General features: G+C 38.8%; 1 protein-coding gene across 1 annotated transcript; it reads right to left on the bottom strand.

The window, feature by feature from the left end:
* Window positions 1-54: 54 nt before the first annotated feature.
* Window positions 55-27810, bottom strand: spen (spen family transcriptional repressor). Its single transcript, XM_058764565.1, is given in 16 exon segments — window positions 55-1983; window positions 2197-2355; window positions 2500-2694; window positions 2834-3175; window positions 3315-6412; window positions 6415-11099; window positions 11184-11284; window positions 11365-11478; window positions 11632-11745; window positions 11916-12041; window positions 12164-12315; window positions 12411-12611; window positions 12763-12923; window positions 19564-20190; window positions 24512-24832; window positions 27587-27810. Coding segments are annotated over 16 exon segments (10611 nt in total). The 5' UTR covers window positions 27670-27810; the 3' UTR covers window positions 55-1851.
* Between the last annotated feature and the right edge of the window lie 100 nt (window positions 27811-27910).

Here is a 27910-nt window from a genome sequence, read left to right as displayed (position 1 = left end):
ATAGTGAATGGATATCAGAGCAAAGCCAACAAACACAAAAACCAGCAACACGCAGAGAGTGAATGACCATTTAATGATCTGCAAAGGTGTTAACAAACAAAATTTATTTTACATCTTTAAATGTCCTCATAGAGGAACCGCAAAATACACTCAAAATGATGAAATAAGATAAATCAGACAAAATTTTAAGATCAGCTGTATCTGTTTACTCTTTCTTTTGGTATTTTGATATTTTAAATTTGTATATCAAAAATGTAAGTGCCTTCAAAATGACCATGAGAGAATTTGTAGTAACCCAATGAAACTGCAAAACTAAGACTCATGGTTTACTTTCTGCATCGGTTTTCTTTACATACTTTTGTTTTGTCTTACAAAACAAAATGATGACCCTGACATAAAAAACAAAGACAGAGAAAAAAAAAAAGCAACACAAAATGAAAATGATTATTTACATCTTGGCTCAAGGAGACACCAATCAAGAAAGCAGACCAAAAAAGCTGGTCTCCATCATGTCTCCTGACAGTTTTTTTTTTCTTTACAAAGTATATTTACCACTTGCATTGCACTGTTCTTGTTGGACATTCAGAGGTATGTTCAAAAAACCAAGAAAGAAACAGTGGAAAACTGAATTTAACACCTCGGGGGTCCTAAGGACAGCATCATCAGTTAAGATCCCCCCAATAGTTACCGACATGAAAATAAAAAAAGGTAGAAATAGAGGTAGGGGACAAAAAGCATAAAACAAGGCAATGTAAAAGCAGGCCTTAAAGATCAAGTGACAAATACAAAGTCAAGTATCAAAATAAAACTTGATGAATCTCAATTCATTTAGTTTTCTCCATTTAAAAATTATGGCACAGGATTGATTTCAAAAACGTCAACAAAAGAAAAATCTGAAATGATACTCAAGTGGTAAGTGACAGTTCACCTTCACGGTTGATGGCAAGAGGCTGTCAATCTTGTTATGCTTGTCAACTGCTTTGAATGTCTTTAAATATACATCATATTTACAACCAGGCCTTCGCCCGATTCACTTTGCAAGTATTAAGAGGAAAGCAAAAAAAGTATACATACAATCCCCAATTGAGGCATCAAGTGTAAACTGTACAACTCACAATGCTCCCACATTTTGTCCCTTTCGGAGATAACAAGGACTATATTGAGCGCCATTTCTACAAATAACATGGAAGTAACTTGTTTACTTATGATTGAACAGTAGCTGCTTTATATTACATTATTATTTATTATTTTTTTGTTTTTATAAAATGTGTCAAAGGAATTCAATTGAACTACTTTGACTAGATAACATTTTTAGTCTCTACCACAAAAATGGCTGGTGAATGAAGCATGTCCAAGTAATAAAGTAAAATTACAATTTCAATAACCAAATTTGTACAAACTTGTTATTCATTTTTTTGATTTTCATAACATAGTGCAATGATTGGTCTGATTATTCTTCAGAAAAGAAATCTTAATCAATAAAAAGTTTCTTAACCCCATGTCCTAATAATCCCAAAGATCTTCAGTGTTTTAAAAACCATAGATACAAATCTCCAAAAGAAGAAAAAGAAAACAAAACAAAATGATCAGAGAATTGATCGTTGTAAATAGCTCCATTTATCTCTGTGTACTATAAGGTGATACACAGTTAAACAGATGCGGCAATGAGTCAATGGATTAAAAGGCTGGTGAAAGAACAAAAAACAAAAAACAGAGTGAATACATGGCCAAAAAGGAGTAAACTTGACTAACATTGAGGTGCTTTCCAGAGTACAAAAAAAAAAAAAAAAACTAAGTCAAGTCCCAAAGGCTGGTGTTGGCATGTTGGTGTGGGAAGCTGGGATCTCCCTCTTATACAGAAGCTATAACAATCATAAGATGGGGAGAGATACTGGAGATGCTATTGAGAAGGTCTGGAGCAAGATGAGACAAGTGGCTTTCAGAAAACTCGCAAGGAGGGAAAATCTGGACAACATAGGCTGGCTAACAAGGAAGACGGAAAAAAATTATTTGTTAGTGGAATGTACAATTTTAAGTCAGCAGATGGCTAAATTATTTATTTTCACATATGGAAGCATCTAATCTTTAATGAGTGGTCAGACATCAGCATCTTGCCAAGCTATTTTATTCAAGGAAAACTCTGTACTGCACATGATTATAACGGTCACTGTAATTTTCATTCTTGAGAGGACTAACCTGATTTGAGCCTGGGTTTGGGACATTGATAATTCCAGCAGCTTGTTTTGCTTGCAGGTAAGTGATGAAACCAGTTTTAAGAGCATGGGTCTGGTTGTGGACATCCTCTTGGTCCAGTCCACAAGGCAATGCCAACAGAAGGCAGTATTCATTTTCAGCCTAGGAAAAAAAAAAAATTCCTTTAAAGTTCCAATACTGTCCTGACATTTCAGTAGATTTTGCTTTGCTTAGTTTTGATAGATATGGATAAATTAGATTTAACGTGGTTTGAGAAAGGGCTATAAAAGTAGACCGGATGCTTACAGTCATACGTCTCGCAACTCCCTCAAGTTGTGAGGCCTCTAAGCGCATTCTCTGGGCAATGCGAAGAAAGGCACCTCCTTCTGGCGGTGGCAGTGAACGGTGAGCCAGAACATTGTTACCAGACACAAAGTGTAGCTGTACTGCTGCAGTGTCATTCTTAAGTGCCAGGTGACCTTGCCAAATAATTGGGTATTTCTGCTTAAAGGAAGACAAAAACTCTGTTACAACCTAAAGAATGTTTTCTATTGAATTTCTGATAGAATGTAAAAACAAATAGAAATAATAATAATAAAAATAAATAAAATAAATAAATAAAAATAAAAAGTTTACTAACCGTTAACAACTGCACCATATCAACGGACCGAAGTCCTGTGTGGTCAAGTTTAAAGTCTGATCGCATCTGAGAACTGGCTGACGATGGCGGTGGCATCTGTTTAGGTCCTTGAGGTCCCTTCTGCACGGTGATGGGTAACTCCAATTTGGGTGTTATAGTCACTGGAGAAGTGTAAGTGGGGGAGCCAGTCTCACCCTGAACCCGTGATATGTGAGACAAATCCATGGAGCTTGGGTGTCGAATGTGAGAACCATCAAGTTTTGATTCGCCAAAACTTCCCACAGACTCAATGGAGGAGACAGAGGGAACCTTGTGTCTCTGACCATGATCAATTTGTGAGACCTGATGAAGAATGTACATCTTAAAATCAAGACAAGATGATGATAATAATAAAAATAAAATAAAATAAAAACTTTCATGGCTAATGATTGTTAACTGTAATACACAAATTAGGATTGTAGAGCACAAAACAAACTCTCACCTGTGACGCAGCTATTCCACGATTAGCCAAGTTAATTCCAATTACTGAATGACTTTGATACTGAGGATGGAAGCCACGCATTTCTCTGTAGTATTCAGACATGGAGTTTGCATTTCCAGGATGAATTAACTGAACTCCTTGAGGAGATACCATCACAGAGCCAGGTGGGTGTCCTATTATCCTATTGTCAGAGTGAGGGGAGGGTGGCATCTTAAGCTCCATTGCTTTTGGTGCATCCCTCACAGTCTGTGGAGCGTTCTTTACCACAGGGGAAACTTTAGAAGAAGCAGATGATATGTGTGAAGGCGACTGCATTGCCTCTGGTGTTCGAGTTTGGCGACTTTCAACAACACCTGAATGGTCAGTCAAATGCTGGTGCACAAGTAGACGCACATCTCTGGCATACTGATCTAGACGCAATGCTCTGTGATGCAGACCTTTGAATTCAGGCTGCATTACTATGCTTTCCGGTTGTAACTGTGGTGCAGAAGCTCTACGAAGTCCTTGAGGGAGACTCTGCAGATCATCATTGATGGCCCCACCAACTTGACCATCACCAGATGAACTTGCATGTGACTTCAGTACAACATCTCTGATCACTGCAGGCTGAGGAGTCGTGGAGCGCTGTGGAGGTGCAGATCGAGGTGATGATAATAGATTTTCTGAACGGATTCCATAACCTATTCCAGATAATGATGGAGTACTGGCTCTAACATCTCCTTGGGACAAATGACCTATAGGCACAGACTGGGTGACACTATGAGGGGGCATGATCACCGACTGCTCAGCATGGTGTATATTTGACACGTACTGAGACATAGGACCTGTTGGTCCCAAAACAACCGAGCTGGTAGGAGGACAAACTTTTGGAAAGGGTGACGTGGAATGGCCTGATGCCCTTGGAGAATGTGAATCTTGCCTGGGTTGTGAGACCACCCTTTCATGTGCAGCACTTGGACTTAAGATGTGATTACCTGCCAAAGATGGGTGGTGTGGGCTTAAAACTGGTTTAACATTGAAGGTCTGTGATGGTTTTATCTCAGCCTTCATTGAAACCGTTTCAGTTGCTCCATTTTTCTTAATATGCTGCTGCTGTGTAATTGACTGACCATACCTCAGAAGTTGAGAATGGCTTGTGGTTTGTTGGAAGGTTTTCACAGAACCTCCTTGTTGAGCAGTGTGGTAGGATGGTTCAGATTTTTCAGAGTTAGGACTTTCCTGATTAATTGAGGAAATAACAGGCTGAGCACTGAATTTTTGGCCAGCTAATACTACCCCTGCGTGTCCATAACCTGTAGGTGTCTGTGATCCTTTTGGGGTAGAGGGGTGAGATGGTGGTTCTTGTTTTATCTGTGATTTTGTTACAGACTGCTGAAACTCTATATCCACGGCACTGGCTGGTGGGATTTGACTTATTTTAGCAATGATTCGCTGTGGTCCCTCCGTCTTTTGTCCAGAATAACTCAAAACTACCACACCTTCGGATGTATTGACCCTCAAACCAGGACTTGACCCTGTGTTACAATGTGTGCTTTCGACAACAGGGCGCCCAACACTTCCGCCATCATCAGAGAGGTTGAGCCCGTGATACCTGCTATTTTCATTCAAGCCTGTGCGATACTTCTGCTTGGGTAAGGACATGCCAGAGCTACGGTTGCTTAACGAGATGCGAGGAGTGTCCTCAAAATCAAAGGGCATAGGGATCCGACTAATGACTGAAGTAGCGGTGGAAGTTATAGCCAGTTTCTCCTTTAGGATCTGTGGTGACTCACATTGTTGCAGAGTAGGTGGCTGGGTTGGTGCTGTACGGGGTACAAGTTGAGTTACAGGGCTAGGTCTGTCTTCGGGTAGAGAAGTCTTTAAAGGCAGCACAGCCTCAACTGAATTTTCATTATCAGACATCCGTGGATCTGCTAATGTGGTTGTGAACTGCATACTTGGGACAGCATTGCTATTTGAAGCAGACACATACTTCGGTTCCATTAGAATCTTTCGCAGTGTGCTGGAGTTTGGGTCAATATCAGAGGCCTTTGTGTCAGGGGGCATGGGGGGATTTGCTGGGGGTCCCCCAACTCCTGGTGTAGACAGTGCCACACTAACTTGTGGTTTAGGTGGAATTCCTTTCTCCTCTGTTCTAGTGTTCCACTCAGGGGGCGTGAGAGGCGTCTTGGATGATGCAGGTGAATTCAGGCAGGTTGTAGGTGAAGTAAGGGCAGGTGCTACTGGATCAGGAGATGGCTGTTTTGTCCTTAAATAAGGACTGTTATTCCCAGAGTGGAAGGCAGATTCTTGAGGTTCAGGCTGGTCAACAGCAGGCTGTTCTGCCTCTTTTGGTGTGTCACAAGTCACTGTAGCTGTAGCTTCATGTTTACATGCAGCAGCAACAGTAACTACAGCTGCTGTAGCTGCTGATGTTGCTGCCTTAGGGTTGGCAGTTTGAATCTCTTCTGGGATAGATTCTGGAAGTTTGAGAATAGTGGATTCAGGTTCCAGCACTGCATCATCAGTGAGATCTAATTTTCTGTTCAAAGTAACCTTCCGTCCTCTGGATTTCCTTGGTGTTTTTGGTCGTGCTCTTCCTCCTTTTTTGGCTGCCTCTGATAATGGAGACTCTGCGAGTGAAGTATTTGTGTTACTTGTTTGAGACGATTTAGAATCTGGAACCATAACACTACCTTGTTCAGATTCTACAATAGTCTTTACAGTCAAGTCTGACACAGGTTCAATAACCTCACTTGATACTGGCAAAACAAGAGTCTCTGGTGTGGGAAGGAGGGCTGTGTATGTTGTTGGAGCAGAGAATCCATCTGCATCACCTGATATATCCTCAGCAGTAATGGAATCAATTGCAGCAGCCAGTTCAGTTTCACTTGCTGGATTAGCAGGCTTTTCTACTTCTGCATCATCTGCAGGTTGTACTATAACTGGTGATGTTAGAGTAGCTGGTTCAGCACGAGGCTCTTTGTAAGGTGTTGGATGCTGTTCATCTGTAAGTCTTGAAATATTCTCCACTGCCCTTTCCAGTTCCATTTGACGGGCAAGCAAGGCAGCCACAGGATCAGTAGGAGGCTCCATTTCTGAAAGAGTCTCCTCCTTTCCTCAGGACTGTGAACATTTTCCTCTTTGTGGTAAATTGGGATGTTTGAGTCTTCTTTTATTATTTGTGTGGTTTTGGTTTTCAAAGACCCTTCCAAACATACAGCTTTGTTATCACCTGAATGAAGGGCATCCTTAACTGTATCCACAGTGAGATTAACAACATTGACAGATTTATCATCAGGCATCAATTTGGTGTTCCGTGTTGACCTTGATGCCTTGACTTTCTTCTGATCTAATGCCTGTGTTTTTTCTACAGAAGTGATTTCTATATTGTTATCTGTTGATTTTTCTTCAGCAGGATGTGCAAGTCCCTTTTCTCTTTTAGATATGTTATGTTGTTTGGTATCTTGTGACAACTGTCCAACTTGCATTGAAGTTTCATCTTTGGATTCATTCTGGTGATCTAGGGCAGGTGGCACATCAACCGCTGCTGTGTCTGACTGAATGGGTTCTGGGCTACCTGAAACTTTGTCCAATTTCAATGTTTTTCTAATTTGCCCTGCTCTTATTGGTGAAGACTGCCCCTTTTGGGATCGCGGAGAGCGCCAAGTCTCTGCTGTTTTAGATATTTCTCCACTACTTGTTGACTCCTTATTTTCATTATCTTCACTCTCAGAATTTTTTGTCTGATCTCCCTTAACTGAAGACATATCATCACCTCTTTTGCGAGTCTTGGGTGGACGACCTCTCTTGCCAGGTGTGGTTACCATATGTTGTGTTGCAGCCTCCTTTTCGCTACAGCGCTTACGGGTTGAACGAGGAGGTTCTGCAATTTCTTTTCCTGGTTGAGAAGCCTCATCCTCATGGGGTGTTGCATAGACAGATCGCACATTCCGTCGCTGCCGTGTTTTGCCATGGCTTGTGTTTGATTCAAGGCCCTGCTCTGAATCGGTTGCATGAACTGGAGATTTTGCCGAGTTTTTGGGGTCAACAATGAGTTTTGTAGAGTCTCCTCTGGGAGATGAGGATCTTTTCAGCTTTTCTTTATCAATGCGTTCACTCTTTCGTGTAGCTGGTTTCTCATTAGCAACCTGAGCGATTGGTGTTGTTGAGACCGTTTTTACCTTTTTACTCTTGGGTTGTTTACGTGGTGGCTGTACCTGTTCAACCTCAGGTTCCGTTTCTGGCAGCTCCACATCCAGTGGGGATGCAACGTTGTGAAGAGAAGCATTAACAGTTTCTGTTTTTGTTTCTGAAAGCTCTGCGATCTCTTGAGGCTCACTGGGCTTTGAAAATGTTGCAGAAGATGCCTGAAAAGGATCACATTCTGGCTCAATATTACTTAGAGATGCACCAGGAGTAGGAGGTTTGACATCAATATCCTGTTCAACAGTTGGGTTTACAGCTCTTATGGACTCGCTCAGCTTTTCATTAGCTTCTTTAACAGTTACATCTTCCTTTATTATTGGTTCAGTGGGCATAGCACTCACTGTAATAGCTGTGTTCTCCTCCTTTAGGCTAATTGATGGCAGAGAATCTACTGGAGCATCTTCTGACTGCTCATTCACTATTTCTGGACCATCTTTGTTTGTTAAAGTAGAGGGCAAAACTGGCTTGTCATGCTGCACAGAAGTTTCTGAAACTTTAGACAGAGACATTGGTGATGTTGTAGCTGGAATATGACTAACTGTTAACTCCTGGGAAATTTCTGATGCATTGGGGGAAGGCCCAAACTCTTCATCCAATGCCTTTTCCTCCTCCTCCTCCTCCTCCTCCTCCTCCTCCTCCACCTCTTCCTCTTCCTCTTCCTCTTCTTCCTCCTCTTCTTCCTCCTCCTCCTCCTCCTCCTCCTCCTCCTCAGTTAGACTAAATATTTCTGAAACTGGCAGCTGTTGGTTCTTATCTCTTTGCTGAAGTTCTAAGAAACGGCTATGAAAAAGTACTCTTGGTTCTTGAGAGAGGTCTGATCCTCCTGCTCCAACTTGTTCCCCTTGGGAATCACTTGTAATACTATCTCTACCAACTCTAATTTCAGGGTCATTATTTTTCCGCTCAAGGTGCTGAAGTCGCCTTGAGTCCTGTTCAAAGATAGAGCTATGAAGGAAGCGTGAAGCAAAGAGCTCTTGTCGTTCTTGTTCATCAGGCTTGGCATCTTTCTTTTTATCATCAAGCTTTCCATCAGAATCAGAGCGAATTTTCTTTTTTTTCATGTACCAAGAAGGAATAGGCCTTGGAGTGGGTTCAGACTTCTCTTTGTCTGTGCTATTCCGAAAGCTTTTGAATTTTGAGTCATGACCAAGGAAAGACCAATTTTCTTCTCTAGATGAGGACAGTGACTTAGCACGCTCAAGCAAAGCTTTGGTGTCTGGTGTTATGGTCTTATCCAACGCAAATTCATAGAACTTATTCTTTTCTAGTGACTCAGAACACTTCACATCTGAAAGCCTCTCTTCATGCTCTCTTTTGAAAGAGTTTGGCTTTAGTGAAAGGTGTCTGCTTTCACTATCTTCATCAGAGTCTGACTGAACCTCCCCGGGTTCTAATTCACGTTCAGGACGCTTTCGGATACTTTCCCGTTTAACAATGCTGGTGGGGAAGCTCATTTCTCCTCTCAATGTGCCCTGCCTAATATTGCTCTCCCAACAGAACTCCTCTTCTGTGACTGATGTTTTCACTTTCAAAATCTCTGCATGCGATGAAAGCCCTTGGCACACTGCGTTTCCAATATTGTATTTTGATACATCAAAATGCAAGCAATTTTTATTCATTGCCACAGGTGAATCTGGCTCTTTTTCCAGCAATTGTGATGCATCCTCAGCAAAGGGTGTCCCTGGAAGTGAAGCAAGTCTCCTTTCAGGTTCATCATTTATCTGTCTGAACCTCTGATAATCTCTCTGTCTTTTAGTGCCAAAATCAAATTCAAATGGTTCTGACTTCTTTCGCTTGCTGGGTGGTGAATCGCCAGTTACATCTTGAGGTGGTTTTCCTATCTCATGCACAAGACTTCGATGCTCAAAGTCCTCTGCATCAGTGCTGGGTGTGCTTTCAGTTTTATCCGATTTATCAAACTCTAGCAATTGCTGCTGTAGGCGACGGTTCTGCTCCATTTGTTTTCTGCAACTCTGTGAGTGATCAATGTCTGAGAGCAAACTTTCTTTACTTTCAGAATCTCTTTCTAGCCTTGAGGAGAGTACGTGGTAGCTAGTTAAGTGCTGCTGTTCTTGGTCTCTTGAAAATTCCATATCTATACTTCCATCATCAGAGACTGCAAGAATGAAACTTGGTTGACTTTGAGCTCCATCAGTACCTGTCTTTTGATCAAGGCTATCTAAGGGATCTGTTGCCTCCTCAGTTGGTTCCCCAAGTCGAGCCTGAAGGTCTAGACTGAGGCCTACTGACATTACAGTGTCTAGCTCTTCTTTCGTAGTACTAACAGTAACCATCCTCTCTAGCTTCATTTTCTCTCTTTTACACGCTTCTTTTCGTTGCATCTTTTTATCATAATCAATGTCTTTCAGCAACGATTCATCAATTATTCTCCTTAACCTCATTTCATCCTCCTCCTGACTTATCTTCCTTAAATTGTCAGCCTTTCCAGAAGTTTCCTCAAAGCGCCTCTTTCGTGCAGCCAAGCGGTCGGCATCCACAGAAGAGCTGGTGTCAAAGGCAAAATCAGATTTGAAGTATTTTTTGTTTTTCACTTTGCCCTCTTTATCCACAACCTCAACTTGACTAGCCAAGCCTTTCTCCTTGAGATGTTTTCCATGCTTAAAGAAATCTCTAGCCTGAGTCTCTATGCGGAAAGATATACTCTTGTGATCAGCAGAGGGTGGGGTGGTTGGAGACTGAACAGGGTCACTCCCAACCTTTGTTTTTTGTTTCTCACTGAGGATACTGTCTATTAACTTCCCTTCCTTCTCCTTTACTCTTGTCAGCTGGACAACACAAGGTGGCAGATCAAGTTTTCCTTTTCCAGAGTAGTCTTTGTCTTTGATCAATGATTTGCTGGATTTACCTCGCAGAGTTAAGATAGCCTCTGGGCTGGTGTCCCTGTCAAGTTCAACGTCTGGCTCTGATAATGGAACAGTAGGGGATGCAAGTTTCAATTTCCTCAGTTTTTGCTTCTCAGTCCTGTCCTTGTCTCCTTTTTCCTTACGTCCAGCACGTCTGTCTTTTTCTCCACCATTTCCACGCTCTGCCTCAAAAATCAATTTATCTTTCTCCGATTTATCACTCCTATTGTGCCTCTCCAAACGAATTTTATCAGGCTTTTCAAATCGTGGTGGAGAAAGTGAGCTGCAGCTGCCACTTCGCTCAGATGAGCGGCTGTAAACATGATGTTCAGAGTCACTGGGAGGACGTTCAGAAAGGGATGGGGAGGCAGCAGGACTAGCAGGACGACGTGGATGGGATGGGCTTTGATTGTGTTCAATTGTTCGTCGACCGTGGTCTCGTTCACGATCGGTTTCAAATCGCTCTCTTTCCCTTTCACGCTCTCTTTGTAAGTAGCTGTACTTCCGAATATCCTGCTCATATGGGTCTCTATAATCCCTGTATTCACGGGGGTCATCATAGTATCGTGGGTCATAATAATCTCCCTGATAAGGATCCCATTCTGAATAAAACTCTCGACTTCTGGCAGGATATTTTCGCCGTGGATCCTCTGTGTAGGAACCTGGGGTACGCACATTCTCATAGTATGCCCGTTCAGCTGTGAACTCATGATATGGCGGCCGGCGCTCATCTCTGCAAAAAAAACAAAAACAAAATTAATGAAAAAGAAAGGATTATTCTACAAAATCAAAGAGGTTTTACCATACATCATCTCACCTTCGTTCATTTATGATTTCATAGAAATCTCTTATGTCTTGTCCAGATGCCTGCATTGAACGGTAAAAAGCCATCTGGCTTTCCTGGTTGGCAAAGTCAACCTACAAACAAATTTATTTAACAGTGTTAGACAAACAAACAGTTGGTTTGTCAGTGGGACAATTCATATTATATTACAGACCTTTATTTTATTTCCTCCAATTTTCCAACCCTTTGTTTCCTTGACAGCGGCCTGCGCATACTCTATATTATTATACAAGATGAGGGCCATTCCTTTTAGTCGGTCGAACACAACCTAAATAAATAAAAAACAATTAAAAAAAGTAATATACAGAAATCAAGTGAACTTCAAAATGCAATGCATTTATTCTAATGAAGAAAGAGAACAGAACAATAATACATAAATTTTAATAATGAAATTTTAAATCATAAAGAAATTTTAAATCACCTTTACAACATGTCCATAGCGACAAAAGTGCCTTGTGAGATACTGTTCGGTAATACTGGAGGACAAGCCGTCCAACCATACACATGTTGTAGGCATACTTTTGCCAAAACCAAGCTGAAGGAAAGAAAAATTCACATTAAGTCAACCAATGTCCTGTTTAACCTATAAGTAAAAATTGTTTTTGAATAATTGCAAATACTAAATGTTTGTATTAAATGTGGATTGGCTGTTAGCTATATGTAACAAAAAAAACTCCAATAATAATAATCTGATCTCATCCTCACCTTTAACCTGTTGTTGCCAAGGTATTCACCATCCATTTTCTTAATTGCTTTGCAGACACTTGCTATGTCACAATACTGGAGAAAGGCATATTGTGGGGAACCATTTACCTTTTTTATATCGATATCCTGGTAAAAACAGAATATATATGATATATTATATGATAATATAAATATGCAGTGTTAATAGAGTGACTTTGTTTTTATAAACTTGCACAATTTTTAAAGCACACTTTCAAATGTCTACTTACAACAATCTCTCCAAAACGCTGAAATATGTTAAGCAGGTCATGATAAGTTGTGGTTTTCTCCAAATTTCCTATGAATAATGTCCTTGTAGCTTTGGGGTGAAACTCATCTATACGTTCATCCAAAGGTCGGAACTCATTCTCACTCTCTGTTTCTATGGAGCAATAGATTAGAGAACAATGTTGAGTCAAATGCTGCTTCTAAACCTAATAACAACTAAAGATACTGTACAAAATGCGAGGAACCTACCGGGGCCATGCCAAGCAGTGACATCAATTTGCATGCCAAAAAACAGCTTCCCTTTAGATGCACTTAGAGCTTTTTCTTGGTCCTCTTGCTGGCGAAAGAACACTAATCCATATCGTTCCTCAGAGGCACCATGGATTTGAACTGATGTGACTTTGCCATGTTTCTTAAATTCATGGAAAAGACCATCCTTCAGGCTTGTATCTAAAATTGATAGGGAGAGCATAATCACATTAATTTAGATGCTGTCTCGCCAAAGTGCGTTCCAAGATTATGCTTAAATTAGTTGAGCAATGTTTTTTGTTTTGCTGTTTGAAAAGTGCACGTGTTCACTTTGACTTCATAAAATCCTCACCCGTTGAGCGCACAGGGAGGTTCTGCACTTTGATACCAAAACTTTTGCGAGGTTCATCTTTGTCCAATGAAGGTAGGGGCTGAGCAGGAGGGGCAGGTACAGCTGCTGACTGAACAGATCTAGCTGGAGACCGATCACTGGAGCTGCTGCTGGAATCACTACTGCGAGAGAATAAAAACACAAACCTGCTTAGAATGTAGACTAACAAAAGGTGAACACTAACAAATACATAATGCTATAAAAATGCTGTGGTTCAGAACAGAACGATTATCAATCGATAACAACATAGGCAAACATATAGCCTCATAAGATTTTTTTTTTTGGTGAATCCTTCAAGGGAATTAACAAAACCTAACTACTAAACATATAGTACATATAATAAAGATAATATATGTAACAGTTAATACAGTTTGTTCATGCAGTTTATTTTCCCACCTCAGAGAGGCACTATTGCAAAAAAAATGTGAAGAAATTCTGTCAGTATTGCAAAAAAGAAACAGTGCCTCTCAGTGACAGTGAAAGTATCTACCACAGTCTAGGTAATCTTATTTGGCAGCTGCAATGGAGTATTACAGAGAAAAAAAAAAGGTGGATATCTAAAACTAATTCCTCTGCTCACACAGAAAGGACTGGCAAGCACACCTGACATTCATTTGTATGAGGCTGTCTACTAAATCTACATAAATACTACACTGGTGTTAGGCTAGTTATTGTCGTTTCAATTAGTGAATTAATGCTTTATTTCTCTATGTATCCAAATAGCCACTGATGTGCAAGCTACCAGATGACTGCATGAAAAGCTGAAATTTGTTCAAAATTTAAATCAGTGTATTTGAACAGAAAGAACCAAGTGCTTGGTTCTTACTACTCAAATACAGTCATTTGGTAGCTTGCACAATTGTAATGGAAGAATAATAATTATAATATATATATATATATATATATATATATATATATATATACACACATACACACACACAAATCCATCTTTCTTTCACTATGCTTATAAATTTAAAATGCTACATATAAATATATTAACTGCCTAAAACTGACACTGAAATTACAGTGGATACTTCTTTCCTCAATGATTCAGCCATATACATGGCTTTCCTTTTGTCTGTTTACATCTTTGCACTGCCCTCTTTTCTCACTCGCTCTTGCTCTCAGAAGTGCGGCTGATAGGGGCTGGCCTGTGGGAGTGGGCAGGGAGCCAGCAATGGCTAGAAATTTCCAGTTCCAACTGGATCTCACGGGGGTGGGGGGAGTTCAAGTGGGCAGTGTGAAAATACACCAGCCGTTGTTTCTTAAAATTTCCCTACAGCATTTTCTCCTCAAGAAGCGTACAATACAACTAGCATATAGGAAAACAATACGCTTCTTTTTTTTCGTTTATATGCACAATGGCCCTTATTTATAAAATAACCAACTCTGCTTTCAAAAAAAGGAATATTGGAGACAAAGAAAATGAAAAAGGCACCCTCAAGATTTCCTTACTAGTCAACAAACAAATATAAATATAAAACGGCACTCAATTCCTATGGAAGCCAACCCTGTAGCTTGCAGCAAAATAACACAAAATCGGTTGTTTGGTGCATGCTCTAACAAACAAAATGTATTTATACATATTAATTACTATGGTGCACCAAACATAAAATCATCACGAGCAGAACATTTTCACCCTCTGGGTGATTATCTCTCAGCTAAATTTAGCCTTAGTTATCAACAGAAAAACCTTTCCATTTCTGACTTATTCATTTATAGGTTTAACAACATTACGAATAGGTAACAGACACTTTTGGATTCAATCCCAGGGAAGTTTTTTGGTGTTTCCTACTACTTAATGATTAGCAGAGACAAGCTTTGTCTCATGGACCAGCTGTGTCTAGAATGAAGGCATTTTCTAAATATAACAGTTTTAAAAGACATTAGAGAGAGAGTAACAGTTGGCCTTGCAACAACATTTAAAGGAGAATAGAAACAAGCAGAAAAGGATGTTTAACATGACCTATGTCCAGTCTCCACAGAATTTATGCCATGCAAATGTACCACATCTCACTACAAGTGAAGGTCTGTGATGTCCTAAAGCCACAGGGCCACTTGTCAATCACTCCCAAAATGCATCTTGCACACAAATGATTCTGAAGTATCAGTCATTGATGGCTGACCCAATGCCTTAAGCCAGTGTCTAGCCTGTTCAGCATCACAGAGTGAAAGAACACAACATCAACTGGGTCAGTTAACATCTCATGTTTTAAGGCCTGTTGTCACCAAGACACACGGTTTGCATGTGATTTGTCAGTTCAGACATGCACAAAAGAAACAGCAAACGTGCTGAATAATGAAAACCCAAAAATTCAGTATTACACAGGACAAATGGTACACAATAAAATTTTTTTGCAAATCTGCCATTTATTAAACAACATTAAATACAAGAATAGAGGGACAAGATAGCTGTTTGTATGCGAATGTTTGCGCTGTTTTGAAATTAATTTAAATTGTTTATCATACCAAATATCTGTCTTGGTGTGAAAAAAACTTTAGTTTCATGACTCTGTAACATTGGGGTTGTCATTAATGAACAGTTCAGCTGAAAATACTGAAAATTATATAGACACCTTTCTCAACATTTGGATCATTTAAGTATGATGTCATTGTTGTTAAAACTGGTTTCCAAATACTTCCTCAAACTGGTAATGATTTACTGAGAAAGCACCTCGACTAGTACATTTCCATATTTCCTGGTTATAAAGAGTCAACAGCACAGAGGTGCAGGCCAAGAAGTCTATGAATTTCAGTTTCACCCAGCTGTTAACATGCAGGTGATTACCCAGGTTGTATTTATGCTGTCCATAAACACAAGTAAAAAAAATGAACCAAATATTAAAGAACTGAATTGCACTGATTAATAGATTTATACATCGACAAAAACAATAAGGCTTCTGTCTTTGGATATGCTTAAAAGCTAAATGTTTAGAGGGGGAAAACTAACTAAATGCATTGCCTTTGATATGGTCATCTATAACTGTTTAAATATTTGTCTTGAAACATTTCCTACACTTTAAAATCCAAGGATAAAAAGAGATTCCCACAAAGATAAAGTTATAGTCCAAAGCCTGCTGGAGGCAATGCTTGACCAGAGCAGTTATGGCTTACACACATATCCGCTCCAGGGCATCCCAATATGCCGACTCAAAGTGCTCGAAGCCAAATCTGCAACTGGGTCAGGAATGAGAGAAAAATAGTTTGCATAAGTAGTATTCTCTTCATTGGACTTTTTCAAGTTTTGTTGGTTTATAGCACAAAATCAGCAGAAATGGCTCAGAAAATAAAAAACAGATTTTTTAATGTCTAAAGTTAGAACAATATAATGTAAAAAAAAAATAATTAATCTATCTAATATATATATATCTCTCTCTATCTAATATATATATACACACATATATCACTAGTGCAGTTAATTTGATTTAGAATTCACATAAATAGTTAAATAGACAGAACCGGTGTGGTTGAGAGGTTTGATTGATTGAAGTACAACAAAATCAATGTACTCAATGTATTATAACACAAGTAAGGGTTAAAGTTAAATAAACAAAAGGTTGGGCACTGTACACTAACAATCTTTATGTAATCTGCCGGGCTTGATCAGTTTTACAGGGGGGAAAAAAAAGAAAAAAAAAAAAAAAAAAAAAAAAAAAAAAAGGAGGAGGAAAGATCTGGGTGGCCGCATGTGAGAGAAAGCTTTCCACACAGACCAAAGGTGCATCTACTACTTACTGACTTGAAATGGGTGAATACTAATAAGAACTGTAATCAATTTAGTAGAAAGCGGATTAACATAACAATATTCTTCTTTGTACATTGTTATAGATACTATAGCCTTTAGTGATTATTTAATACAAAAAGAAAAGGCAACAAGAATCTTTAAAAACAGTAAAGGTTGACTGGGTGATAAGCAATGATGAACGACAACAAAAGTATGTTTACCGTTACCTAGCCTACTTGATTTGAAATCAGTATCCGTTGTTATCAACCACTTAAAAAATCTTGGGGATCACCAAGACCAGCAAAAACAAAGCTATCACATGCCATTACATGAGCATGTGGATTGAGTCCAAAGATCAGCAATTTAGCAACTGGGAAGTATCCTACTATGACCGCCTTTGTCATGCTATGATGAATTTACAGGGTTAATCAATGGCTGTACAAGAGTAAAAGAGTAAAAGCATATGCGACTAAATTTTCACTCTGGGCGACTAAATGATGTCTAATATTAGCAACCGGCTAATAAATTTTCAGATTTTACTCGTCAGTGTGCGACTTGGAGGCTAAGTATAAGTTTAGCACAGATATGTTTTCACTCGCCGAACACTCTGAGCGCTTCAGAGCTTCACTCTCCATCAAGCGATCTGTGCTAGGGATGGGCGGATCGATCCTAAAGTATCGATACTGATGTTGCATCGAAAGGATCGATCCCCATATAAAAATATCGATTCTAAAGTGCATTTTTTTAACCACTAATTTTATTTATCAAGAAACTTGGTGCATAAAATAAGCTTCTAAGTGGAAAAATAGACTATATTAGCGAATAATTGTGATGGATAGAGCCATTTCTCCTGCTCATCGGAACACGCAAACGCTGAAAGACAGAACCAATCAATCACAGACAGCGTTCGCTGCTGACGCATGGCTCAGTCACAGTGCTTGTTCAAATAGGGATGCGTTTCCCAAAAGCATCAGAAGCATAAGGAGATCTTAAGAAACCACTGCCACATTATTACATTACTACATATCATCGTTATATATAAAATTAATTCTGAAAAATGCATCACGGTTTCCACACAAATATGCAATAATCAGAAATGTTTCAGCAAATTATATTAGAATGATTTCTGAAGGATCATGTGACACTGAAGACTGGAGTAATGATGCTAAAAATTCAGCTTTGATCAAAGATGCATTTTAAACTATATTTTAAAATATATTAAAATAGAAAGTAGTTATTTTTAATTATATTTCACAATGTATGTATGTATGTATGTATATATATATATTTTTTTTTCCTCGTTCAAATAAGTGAAGCCTTGGTGAGCATGAGACTTATTTAAAAAATATTACAAAATCTTAACCCCAAACTTTTGTGTACATCATGTAATATTTATTTTAAATAGGCTGGTTTGTGCAAGTAAATTTATTTAAACTGGTTGTTGAAAGTTCAAATAGATTGTGTTATGTTCTGTAATTGCTGTTAATAAATCTGACAGAAAAAAAAAAATGCTAAAGTTTCACCTTTAGGGGTACAACAGCCTGGCAACCTTTTACAAAAATGAACCATGGTTTTATTACAGTAACCACAGTATTTGTAGTAAAGCTGCAGTAACCACAAATTTACCATGGTAATAATAATAATAATAATAATAATAGTACTTTATTTATTTTTCTTGAGGTACCCTCAAAGGTATACCTTATCTAACCTTAAAGCATGCATACTTGTATGGTACTAATATGCTCCCTTTTAGGGGTATAGGTGCACCTTTGAGATTACTGCCCTTACAGTAAACGGCTAAAATACAATTTTAGTATATTTTATTTCTGACAGTGTAATCAAAAAGAGTTCTATGAAATGTAAAAAAAAAAAAAATCATGGCTTTAAAATCTAATATTAAGTGAGTATAATTACTGATTATATTCTTTTAATAATTCATAGAGTTTAGTTTAGAGGTATCAGTATTGATATCGACGATACTGGGCTTGAAAATATCGGTATCGGATCGAAAATAAAATAAGAGGTATCGCCCATCCCTAATCTGTGCTATTTTTCAGTTCATCTCGATGGATGCGCAGCGCACCTGTAGTTGATGTACCGTAAACTCTAGTGTAGCGGCGCACAACTTGCCGTCGCTTTGGTGAGCAGAGAGAGCAGGAGAGTCTTAGATACATGCAGAATTGACGCGCTATATGTAAACGATATTCTTTGTTGTATTTTCCTGTCAAAATTCCTTTGGATTTTTTCAGCTTTTATGAACTGCCAGGTTTTCCGGATGTACCATTTTACAAACATATACAGTATATCACAGAGTATATATATATATATATATATATATATATATATATATATATAGGCCTAGTATACCTTACTAGCCAATGGCGATTCAATTGCCAAGGTGTCCGTAGAGGGTTGCACAGAGCCACAACCTACAAATGATTTACTCGCCTATGCATATTCATTTAGCCTATGCATATTTCATAAAGTATGTTAACACTGAAAAATGCACATTTTAAACAGCAAATAAGAATTTCGTACATATTCTTTACAAGAAACAAAAATGCAATACTGCAAATTCTGCTGATTTTTCAGAAAGATAATGCTATCTAGCTAGCTAACAGATGAGGTTTTGATGAAATTGCAAAAGTGACTTGTGGTATTCTTGAAAGCTCTGTTATAATGTGCATCATATGCCATCATTTTCTAGCAAAAGTGTGTTTATAATTTTATAATTATTTTTATAAAACACAAAAGATATTTTGAAGAATATGGGAAACAGGTCCCCTTTGACTTTCAACGTATGGTAAAAAAAAAAAATGCGCCAATGGGGACTAGAAACCATTTGGTTACCAATATTCTTTAAAATATCTTTTGTGCTCAGTAGGGAAAAAAAAAAAAAAAAAAATTAATAAATTCACAAACAACTTGATTTTTCATTTTTTGCGGTGAACCATGCCTTTAACATATAAAGATTTTATTTTAAATATACTGCCATCGATATGCTAAAGAGATGCACCAAGATGCTTTATTGCACGTACCTGCCACTGCCGCTGCTGCTGGTGCTGCTGACAGAGTCAGAGCTGGAGGAACGACTGCGGGATCCTGAACCACTGCGGGAGCGTGCCGGCCGTGCTGCTTGACTCGGCAGCCTCTGTGGTGATGGATTGTGTGATTGCGAAGAGTGTGGTGAACGACTGCGACTGTGGTGGTATGTCCTTTCTCCTCGTCTGCCTCTTTCTTCTCTGTATAAATCCCGATGGACCACACTGGCGAGTGTGAAAGCTTCACGGGCACGGGGCTCATAGCGAGTCTCTGTAGTCTCAAAACGAGTAGGGCTCCGGCTTCGTGAACCATAGTAGACAATGCCTCCTGGTGTCGAGCCACCACTTCCTACTCCAGCAGCGCTGCTACTGCTTCCACCAGCACCGCTGCTTCCTGCAACACTCCCTGCAACACCAACACTGGCCCCTGATGAGCCGCCTCCAATGCTGCCACTGGCAGAACTGGCACTCCCGCTAGCTCCACTGAGGGCCCGGTCCCTAGATTCTCTGTAATAATCAGTCTCATAGTGACGTTGGCGATCAAAACTACTGCTGTTGCTGCTGCTACGCTCGTGGTGTCCATAGGCACTGTGATCGTAAGACCGCTCCCGACCCTCCGCAGCCCTACATGACAAGGAAAGGGATGGAGGATGGCAAAGAAAAATGGAAAGAATGAAATGAATGTTATTTTCATCCCTGACAGGCATACGAATCAAGTGACATGCGTTGAAGAGTGACTTAAACAAAACATAGATTGCAAGTGCATGTTGGAAAGATGCTGTCTTGGACTGTCTTTTATTTTAGCATTCAATACAAATACTGATACCAGGTCAGGACAACTTGGGACTTTTTTTTTGGTTCATTTATTCATTTGTGATTTTGCTTTTGCAATTTACTCTTTTTGCATTTCTGAAATCAAACTGAATCCATACTGAAAACAAAGGGGAAGAAAATAATGCATGACAAAAGTCATGCATGCCATGGTCAGTCACATTCCAAGTTACACAGGGTACAGAAAAAAATAAAAATAAAAAATCAGGAGATTCCATTTACAATTTGCTAGATAACTAAAATGAACTTTATTTTTTTAATCCATAAAACTACCGTTTTTGTTGTTGTTGTCTTTTTTAGTGAGAAATTGCAATTACATTACACTTAGAGATGACCAATTAGATTTTCTTCTGTATTACCACGAATATAATAAAGCAAATATGTCTTTTAATTAAAAATTCTAGACAACCTACTTCCCTTCAATGATAGAATGACATAACCGTGTATTACTGCCTCATTTTGTGATTTAATTAACTAAAAGGAATGAGGTTTCATGAATACAATGAAGTCATTCTCAAAGGAAAAAAAAATCAAAGCCACAGGTTATAAAAATATCATTATTTTGGAATAAAGGTCTTTTACAATAATATGCTCCAACATCATTTGTTCTGGTCAAGCTGTAGAATAATAATTCATGTGAAGAGTGATTCCAAACCATTTTTTTTTTTTAAAAGAGGAACAAAATAAACCCTAACGAAAAGGAATGAGTAAAAGGGACGCCATGACACGCTAAACTCTAAGCTAGCTTCACTTTAATAGCCATTTTGAAACACTAGAAGACTTTCAGTTTCAGTAGCCCTTTTCAAACTATTAAAACATAACTGCAATCATTCTACAACCCTTTTATGAGTCAAAAACCTACATGTATTTTTAAATTGCTGTCAAACGATTAATCGCATCCAAAATAAAAGTTTGTTAACATAATGTGTGTGAACTGTGTATATTTATTATGTATATATAAAAGACACACACATACAGCATATATTTTGAAAATATTTACACACACACATATACATATATATATATATATAAATTATATTATATATAAATATATTTAATATATAAATGTAATATTTTTCTTAAATATATACATGCATGTGTATTTATATACACATAACAAATATACACAGTACACACACATATATTATGTAAATGAAAACTTTTATTTTGGATGCGATAATCATTTTTAATCATTTGACAGCACTAATTTTTATATTTTAAAAATTATATACTGATGAGTTCTGCTAATTTTATAGAACACGTAACAGTTTTAAATCAGTCAATCTACCGGCCAGTTTTTCAATATCTTACAATAATAAATCTTTGGGTATTTAAACTTATATAAATGATCAAATTGCAAATAAAAATTGTTTCATTTACTTTTTCAAATTTGAATAGTCTTAAGTGTACAATAGAAAATATTAATACCAATAGCCTAACCTATGAGAGGTAGTCTATTACAATAATATTACCACGGTTAAGAATTGTTCTTAGGCACTACAAGAAGCAGTGTACCTAAAGTCTGTTTAATATTGCAACAGAGCTAACAACAGTTACATTTATTATTAATAATAATGATAATCAAAATAAATTATTATTTCGCAAATTATACTGAGCACTGACCATTAATAACTGCATGGTTGCCAAGCAACATAGCAGATTTACACATTAATATATTAGCTATTTATAATACAAGTAAATTCTGTCATTTCTAACCACTAAAAGGCTGAAATAACACTTTACAAATTCCATTAAAAGCTTGAGATGCAGTTTCTCCAGAATAAGTATTTGTCAGTCCTGACAGTGAGCATGTTGCAACAAATCTGACCTAGTTAATTTAAATAAGTTTGGTTTCCATTAGAAAAAGATGCTTTTGTTTAGTGAAGCCAGCTGTGTAACTTGACTGTGATCAACCTTTATAGTACATATAGTACACTCCTGTAATTTCCACAAGAACTGACAAACAGTGGCGACACATTGCATCACAACACTCCACAGCTCATTTGCCATCTCCTTCATTTTCATAGAGCTGTTATGTGTTTGGCTAGCTTTGCTGTATTATTTAAAGTCATTTGAACCTTTTTTTTTTCTTGATAAGCCTCAAACAATATTCAAATTATTCACGTAGGTAAAGCAGAGAGGCAAAAAGCCAGGGAGTGTGAAAAAGAGTGAGAATCAGGAAAGGGACAGCAAAGTGAGGTAGAAATCTGCAAATGCCAACAAGCTACTAAAAACAGCCTGTTTAACAGCTACATCTGTTAGTGGGAGATGGAAAAAAAAGACAGGGGATCAAACTAGGGGTTAGAGAACAGCTAAAATACACAGGGCAGAACATACCAACCTTTTCAGACAGCGGTAACCCGACCTACAATTCCAAATACAATTTAGGGAGACAGAACTTTGTGAGCAAAAAAGGGGGTTAAAAATGTAGAATGTAAAAATGGGAAGAAAAAAAAAAAAAACCAACGAAGTAATCCTTATCTTTCAGGATCCAACTTAATAGTTCGGCCAAAAAGAATCCATGCATTTTAAAAAATAAGTCAATATCAATATGGGAAAAGCGTATGGAGGTAAAAGTCAGGAGGTAGAATGTCCAACTCAGTTCAGTGCAAAAATCCCATCAGATCAAAAACAGGCTGGAGAAAGAAGTCCAAAAATATAAATCCATAATGTTCCTCATACAGCATTACTTGTGTTCTTTATTTTCATTAGTCCTTTGAAGCGAAATGTCTCTGTAGACGTTTAAAAATATGAAAACGTAAAATTTTTCTGCATGATGCCTCTGTCCTTTTAAATCCTTCTTCAGTGCATTTAAAAAAAAAGTTGATTCAGTTATTTGGAATCTTATCCCACCACCTCCTTACAGCTGAAAAGTTCATTTCTCTGATATCCCAACAGAACAAGGTAGGTACCAATGTTCTCATTGCTGTGAATGGTAATAATCCAAGTCAACTCTTCGATCAATGCTTTACAAATCCCAGTGGAATCTTCATTTATGTTTGGAAAAAGAGATCAATAATCCATTGGCTTTGGAATGGTCCATTAGGAGAAACCGACTTTCTTCTTAATTGTAATGTATCCATAGTCTGCTGTAGTCCCAGATCCTTTATGGGGCTTTGTAATCCAAAGGCATATTTCACATCCAAACCGAGATGTCTTTAGCCCCACAATAGCAATACCTCCATCCTTTACTGTGTGGATCCAAAAATCAGTTCTTTCTTCAGTTTATTAGACCAAATGCTACTTTAAATCCAATTTTTTTTCTTTGGGATTTAGGGGGAAAAAAAGCAAAAATGAACTTAAATGGTCTAGAAATAAGTAATGAATAAATAAAGAGATTTGCTCACTGCGTTTCTGTCACATTCTACCATGTTGATCAATGGCAGATGTCTCCCATGTAATTAAAAGGCAAACCCTAACACCACAAATAATCCCGAAAAAAAGAGAAAAGAAACCGTAGTGATAGAATATCCTTGTCATTGGGTAGTATTAATCCAGTGTGATTAATAATCCAGAGAATTCCATCCAGAGCGCTCCAGATCATGGAACGGAAAGAACTAAACCACCCATTTCAATAATCCAATTACCAATCAATGGGTCTTAATTGATCAACACCGTAATCGTGTTACAATAACAAGAGCAAAAACACATGATGTAACCCATTAATCCACCTTGGGCGGTACAGTACTCCAGAATAGGGCAATTCCAGGTAAGGCCGCGGTCACGGATTCGCTCTCGCTTCCAGAAATCCCGGAATATTTTGATATCCGAAACATGCCCTGGATTCTCTTCGCAGCGATATCCAACTCTGAGAGAATCCCCATGCAGAGGCACGCTAATCTCTACATACTGATAATGAATTTTGGTGCATGTTCACCATGCTTTGACAAACTTCAAAACTGGTTCGCTTTACACGGTGAGCGATGACAGACCTCAACCATCAAAGCGTGATGCCCAAATTAATACCCTCCAGTGTGTTCTCTTAATTTCCCTCATGTCACCCGCCCCCAAAACAATAAATTAGCCCAATTAATGACGGAAATAACTGGGAGGGAGAGATGAGTTACAAGGAACGAATGGTCCCCCTGCCTTCAGAAAAACTATGTCCACTTACCCGTCTAGTCTGCGTTCAAAGCGTCCCTCTCTGCTGTGGAGTGACACAGGGGGCCCATACACCGGGCCCCCTGCCCCCCTTGTGAACCCTGAAACATCCCGCCCACGAGTGGCTATGGTCAGGCTATCATCCAGGCCTCGAGCTGCACTGGGAATAGTTCCTGGCTCATTGTAATCGGTGCGTAGGTCCCTGTCTCCCATCTTGTTGATAGAATTATGAGCTTTCTGAGCACTCTTAATGTCCACAAAATCCACAAAAGCTGCCACTCCACCCTCCGATCCACGTTTTGGGAGCACCTTGACACTCTCCACACGTCCATACCTAAAAAAGCAAAACATAGCAGAAAAGGTATTTAATTGTAGACAACACAAATGCAAGCAATCAATTATGCTGATATGAATAACCATCATACATATTGCCAATCCGCAAAGGGCAGATTAGATGAAGGTGAAAAAGCCTAAGTGAAAACAAACCTGCATGCCAGTCATTCGTGCAATATGTAAATAAGGCTATTCAAATAAAAACAGCCTGCCTTCTGCATCATCACACAAAAATGTACCACTGTATGAGTAGCATCAACCATATGCCAGTAATATCTCCTTTCATTTGAATACATCCAATAATTATGACAGCAAAACAAATATCAGATTTTGATGGCCTGTTTCTGGTGCGCCACAGAATTGCAAAATAGCATCTTGCTGCACAATATGTATAGCCTATGCGAATGTCATAATTCAGCCAAATGTCATAATTTTGTCAAATCATTCAGGCTTGACATGTCATTATGATGTTTTGATCTGCTCTATTTACCTCTTCTGGACATGTTTAACAAACGTGCATTAATTTTTACTGTACAATTCTTGAAATATGGTGCTTGTATAAGCCTCATGTAAATATAACTTACCATACATTAATTTGCTGTCAATCATCAAAGAAATAAACAAAACATAGGTAAACAGATGACAAGCGTACATGGGGGTTAAAACAACACTTGGTAAGCAAAATATGAAAATGTGTAATAAACAATAGGCATTCAAATGCCTGATCTAGGTGAGCAGCTGTCTGACACACCAGTTCTCACACTCACTACACAATCTCCGTCGCCATTTTACAAACCTATTCACACTGCTTATTCATTCTCGCGTCCCCCATCTTCAATAAGTACCTCTACTGCACTGACCTGAGCTTTGACAGACACCGTACACAAATCACTTCGGGGTACATAAATGTGTTCCATTTATTTACATAAATGTATATATCTGTATCTATTTACTGTATAAAACAGAAAACTATTTCTCCTTTAATATTCCGTCACAATTGAGCATGAGCGTGTTTTAATTTAGTTCCCATTCAAGGGGCGACCGTTATTACCACAATTCAAATCTAAATAGACAGGCATGTGAACAAAAGCCTGCCGTTGAGACAACAAAGCGGTTCGTCTAAAATGAATACATTATTTGCACAAATCTTATATGTAGGTTCTCTCATACTAGTGCCTGCCTCCCTGTGTGCTCGACTCGCAAAGTAATGCCTTGCTATGTATTGTTATGATGTTCAGCCTACACATCTCCAGCACAATACAGGCTATACAACCACACAAAAACAACATTATGAGGAGTTCGTTCACACCTGCATTTTTCAAAGCCTACGTCTGTGTGGTTCGATTGTAAGTTATTTGTACAAATATGTGACTGACAGACTATATGCATACGTGTAGGTAATGAATGTGGTCAATAAAGTCGTTATACAGCCTTTAGTCAAGTCAATCCTATACGTATAGCGCTTTTTACAGTAACTAACATTGTTTTAAGGGGATTTACAGAAAAACACGACGTTAATGTTTATAATACCTTCGTCGCATATAGCTGGGCGATAATATAAGTGAGTTAACATTTTTGCGACGATATAAACAATCATGTAGTTTAGACTTGCGATGTAACGTTAGTTTAGCTTTACGTGACTATACTGTATGTACGCAGATAAAGCTGGGTATATTTAGATTTCCAACCTTTTATAGATGTATGCGATAATAATTTATGTTTTGGGACGATATAAACAATCAAGAAACCGACTTTAAAGTCGGACGTATTGGTGTAATACACGATATTGCGATGTCACTACTGAGGGAGCAATCTGGCCACGTTGTTTCAGATAAAGACAGATTCGCAACATTTAGTTCCAACAAACCTTGTTATTCAGATTTAGTTATGCCTTCCACCCAAAGCCAGGTTGTAACTTGTAAAAACGACAGTCTACCTCGCATTACCTGAATCCGTACAGGTGAGAAATGGACATTAAACCCCTCGGGTATGTGGGTGGTTTTGAACGCTAGATGCTTTTTACCACTGAATATCATGCCTTGCTGCCATACTAAACAAAACAGCCCGTGTGTGTGTGTGAGTATATTCACCTCACCACCATACACAAACTTCTCGGCTGAAAACTTAACGTAAACGTCCTATTGGTGCAGTAATAGGAACTGTCGCCACATAGACTGACATAAATGATCGTTTGCAGGTTGGTCCTGAACATTTTCCAAGACACTCGTCTTGAAAGTATCCCCACACTGCTATTGTTTGACTTCTCCTAGAAGCAGCCACTGACGGTCACCGCTCGCCTGACATTCATGACATCTGAGCCGAGCTCAAAACAACACCCACTGTAATGCTTTTAGTAGTACAGCCAGCATTTAGCCCATTCAGCTCGCTCTCAGTATTTTTCTCAACCACCAAGCAACAAACGTTACTACCTTTCCATAGTGCTACTGACATCTGGGTTGCAAATTAACGCAAGTCGAAGCCAGCAGTAATGCAGCTACAAGTAACGCGCTTGTATGCGACCCTCCGTGCTAATTAGCAACCTAGCGACGACTGCGACTCTCGAAAGCTAACTCACTAGCCAGCGTACGTTAAGTGAGCCAAAACAAGCCAACTCAATAGCAGCGTTGCTGCGAAAGTTGTGGCACACGTTTAAGGTGTTTAACTCTGCACCGGTGCGCTGCTATTGTTTTCCCCCAAACACTTGAACGAAGCACATTGCTGGATGTTGTCTCGCTCTCAGCAAATCGTCACTTACCGTTTGAAGTGCTCGATAATTTTTTCCTCTCGTACATTTTCTGGTAAATTCCCCACCCATAAATGTCTGGTTTCCCGGACCATACTGTGTTTTGGTGTCCCCCGATCATACAGAAGATTTTACTGAGTTAAATCCGGCTGAATGTGTGTTACGGTGGGCGAGTAGTTCCTCTGACTCGACACTACGCTTGGACCCGCTTGCACTTGAAAGCTGTGTTGACTACGAGAGCCTCAACCTTGCTGTCGAGGAGCGCGCTCCGGTTCATGACGAGATCGCGCATATGCAATGAGCACTCGGAATACCACATGGATCAAATCATCGGAC

Source organism: Onychostoma macrolepis, chromosome 23 (assembly GCF_012432095.1).
Source record: "Onychostoma macrolepis isolate SWU-2019 chromosome 23, ASM1243209v1, whole genome shotgun sequence".
NCBI lineage: Eukaryota > Metazoa > Chordata > Actinopteri > Cypriniformes > Cyprinidae > Onychostoma > Onychostoma macrolepis.
This window is presented reverse-complemented; position numbering and strand designations above follow the sequence as displayed.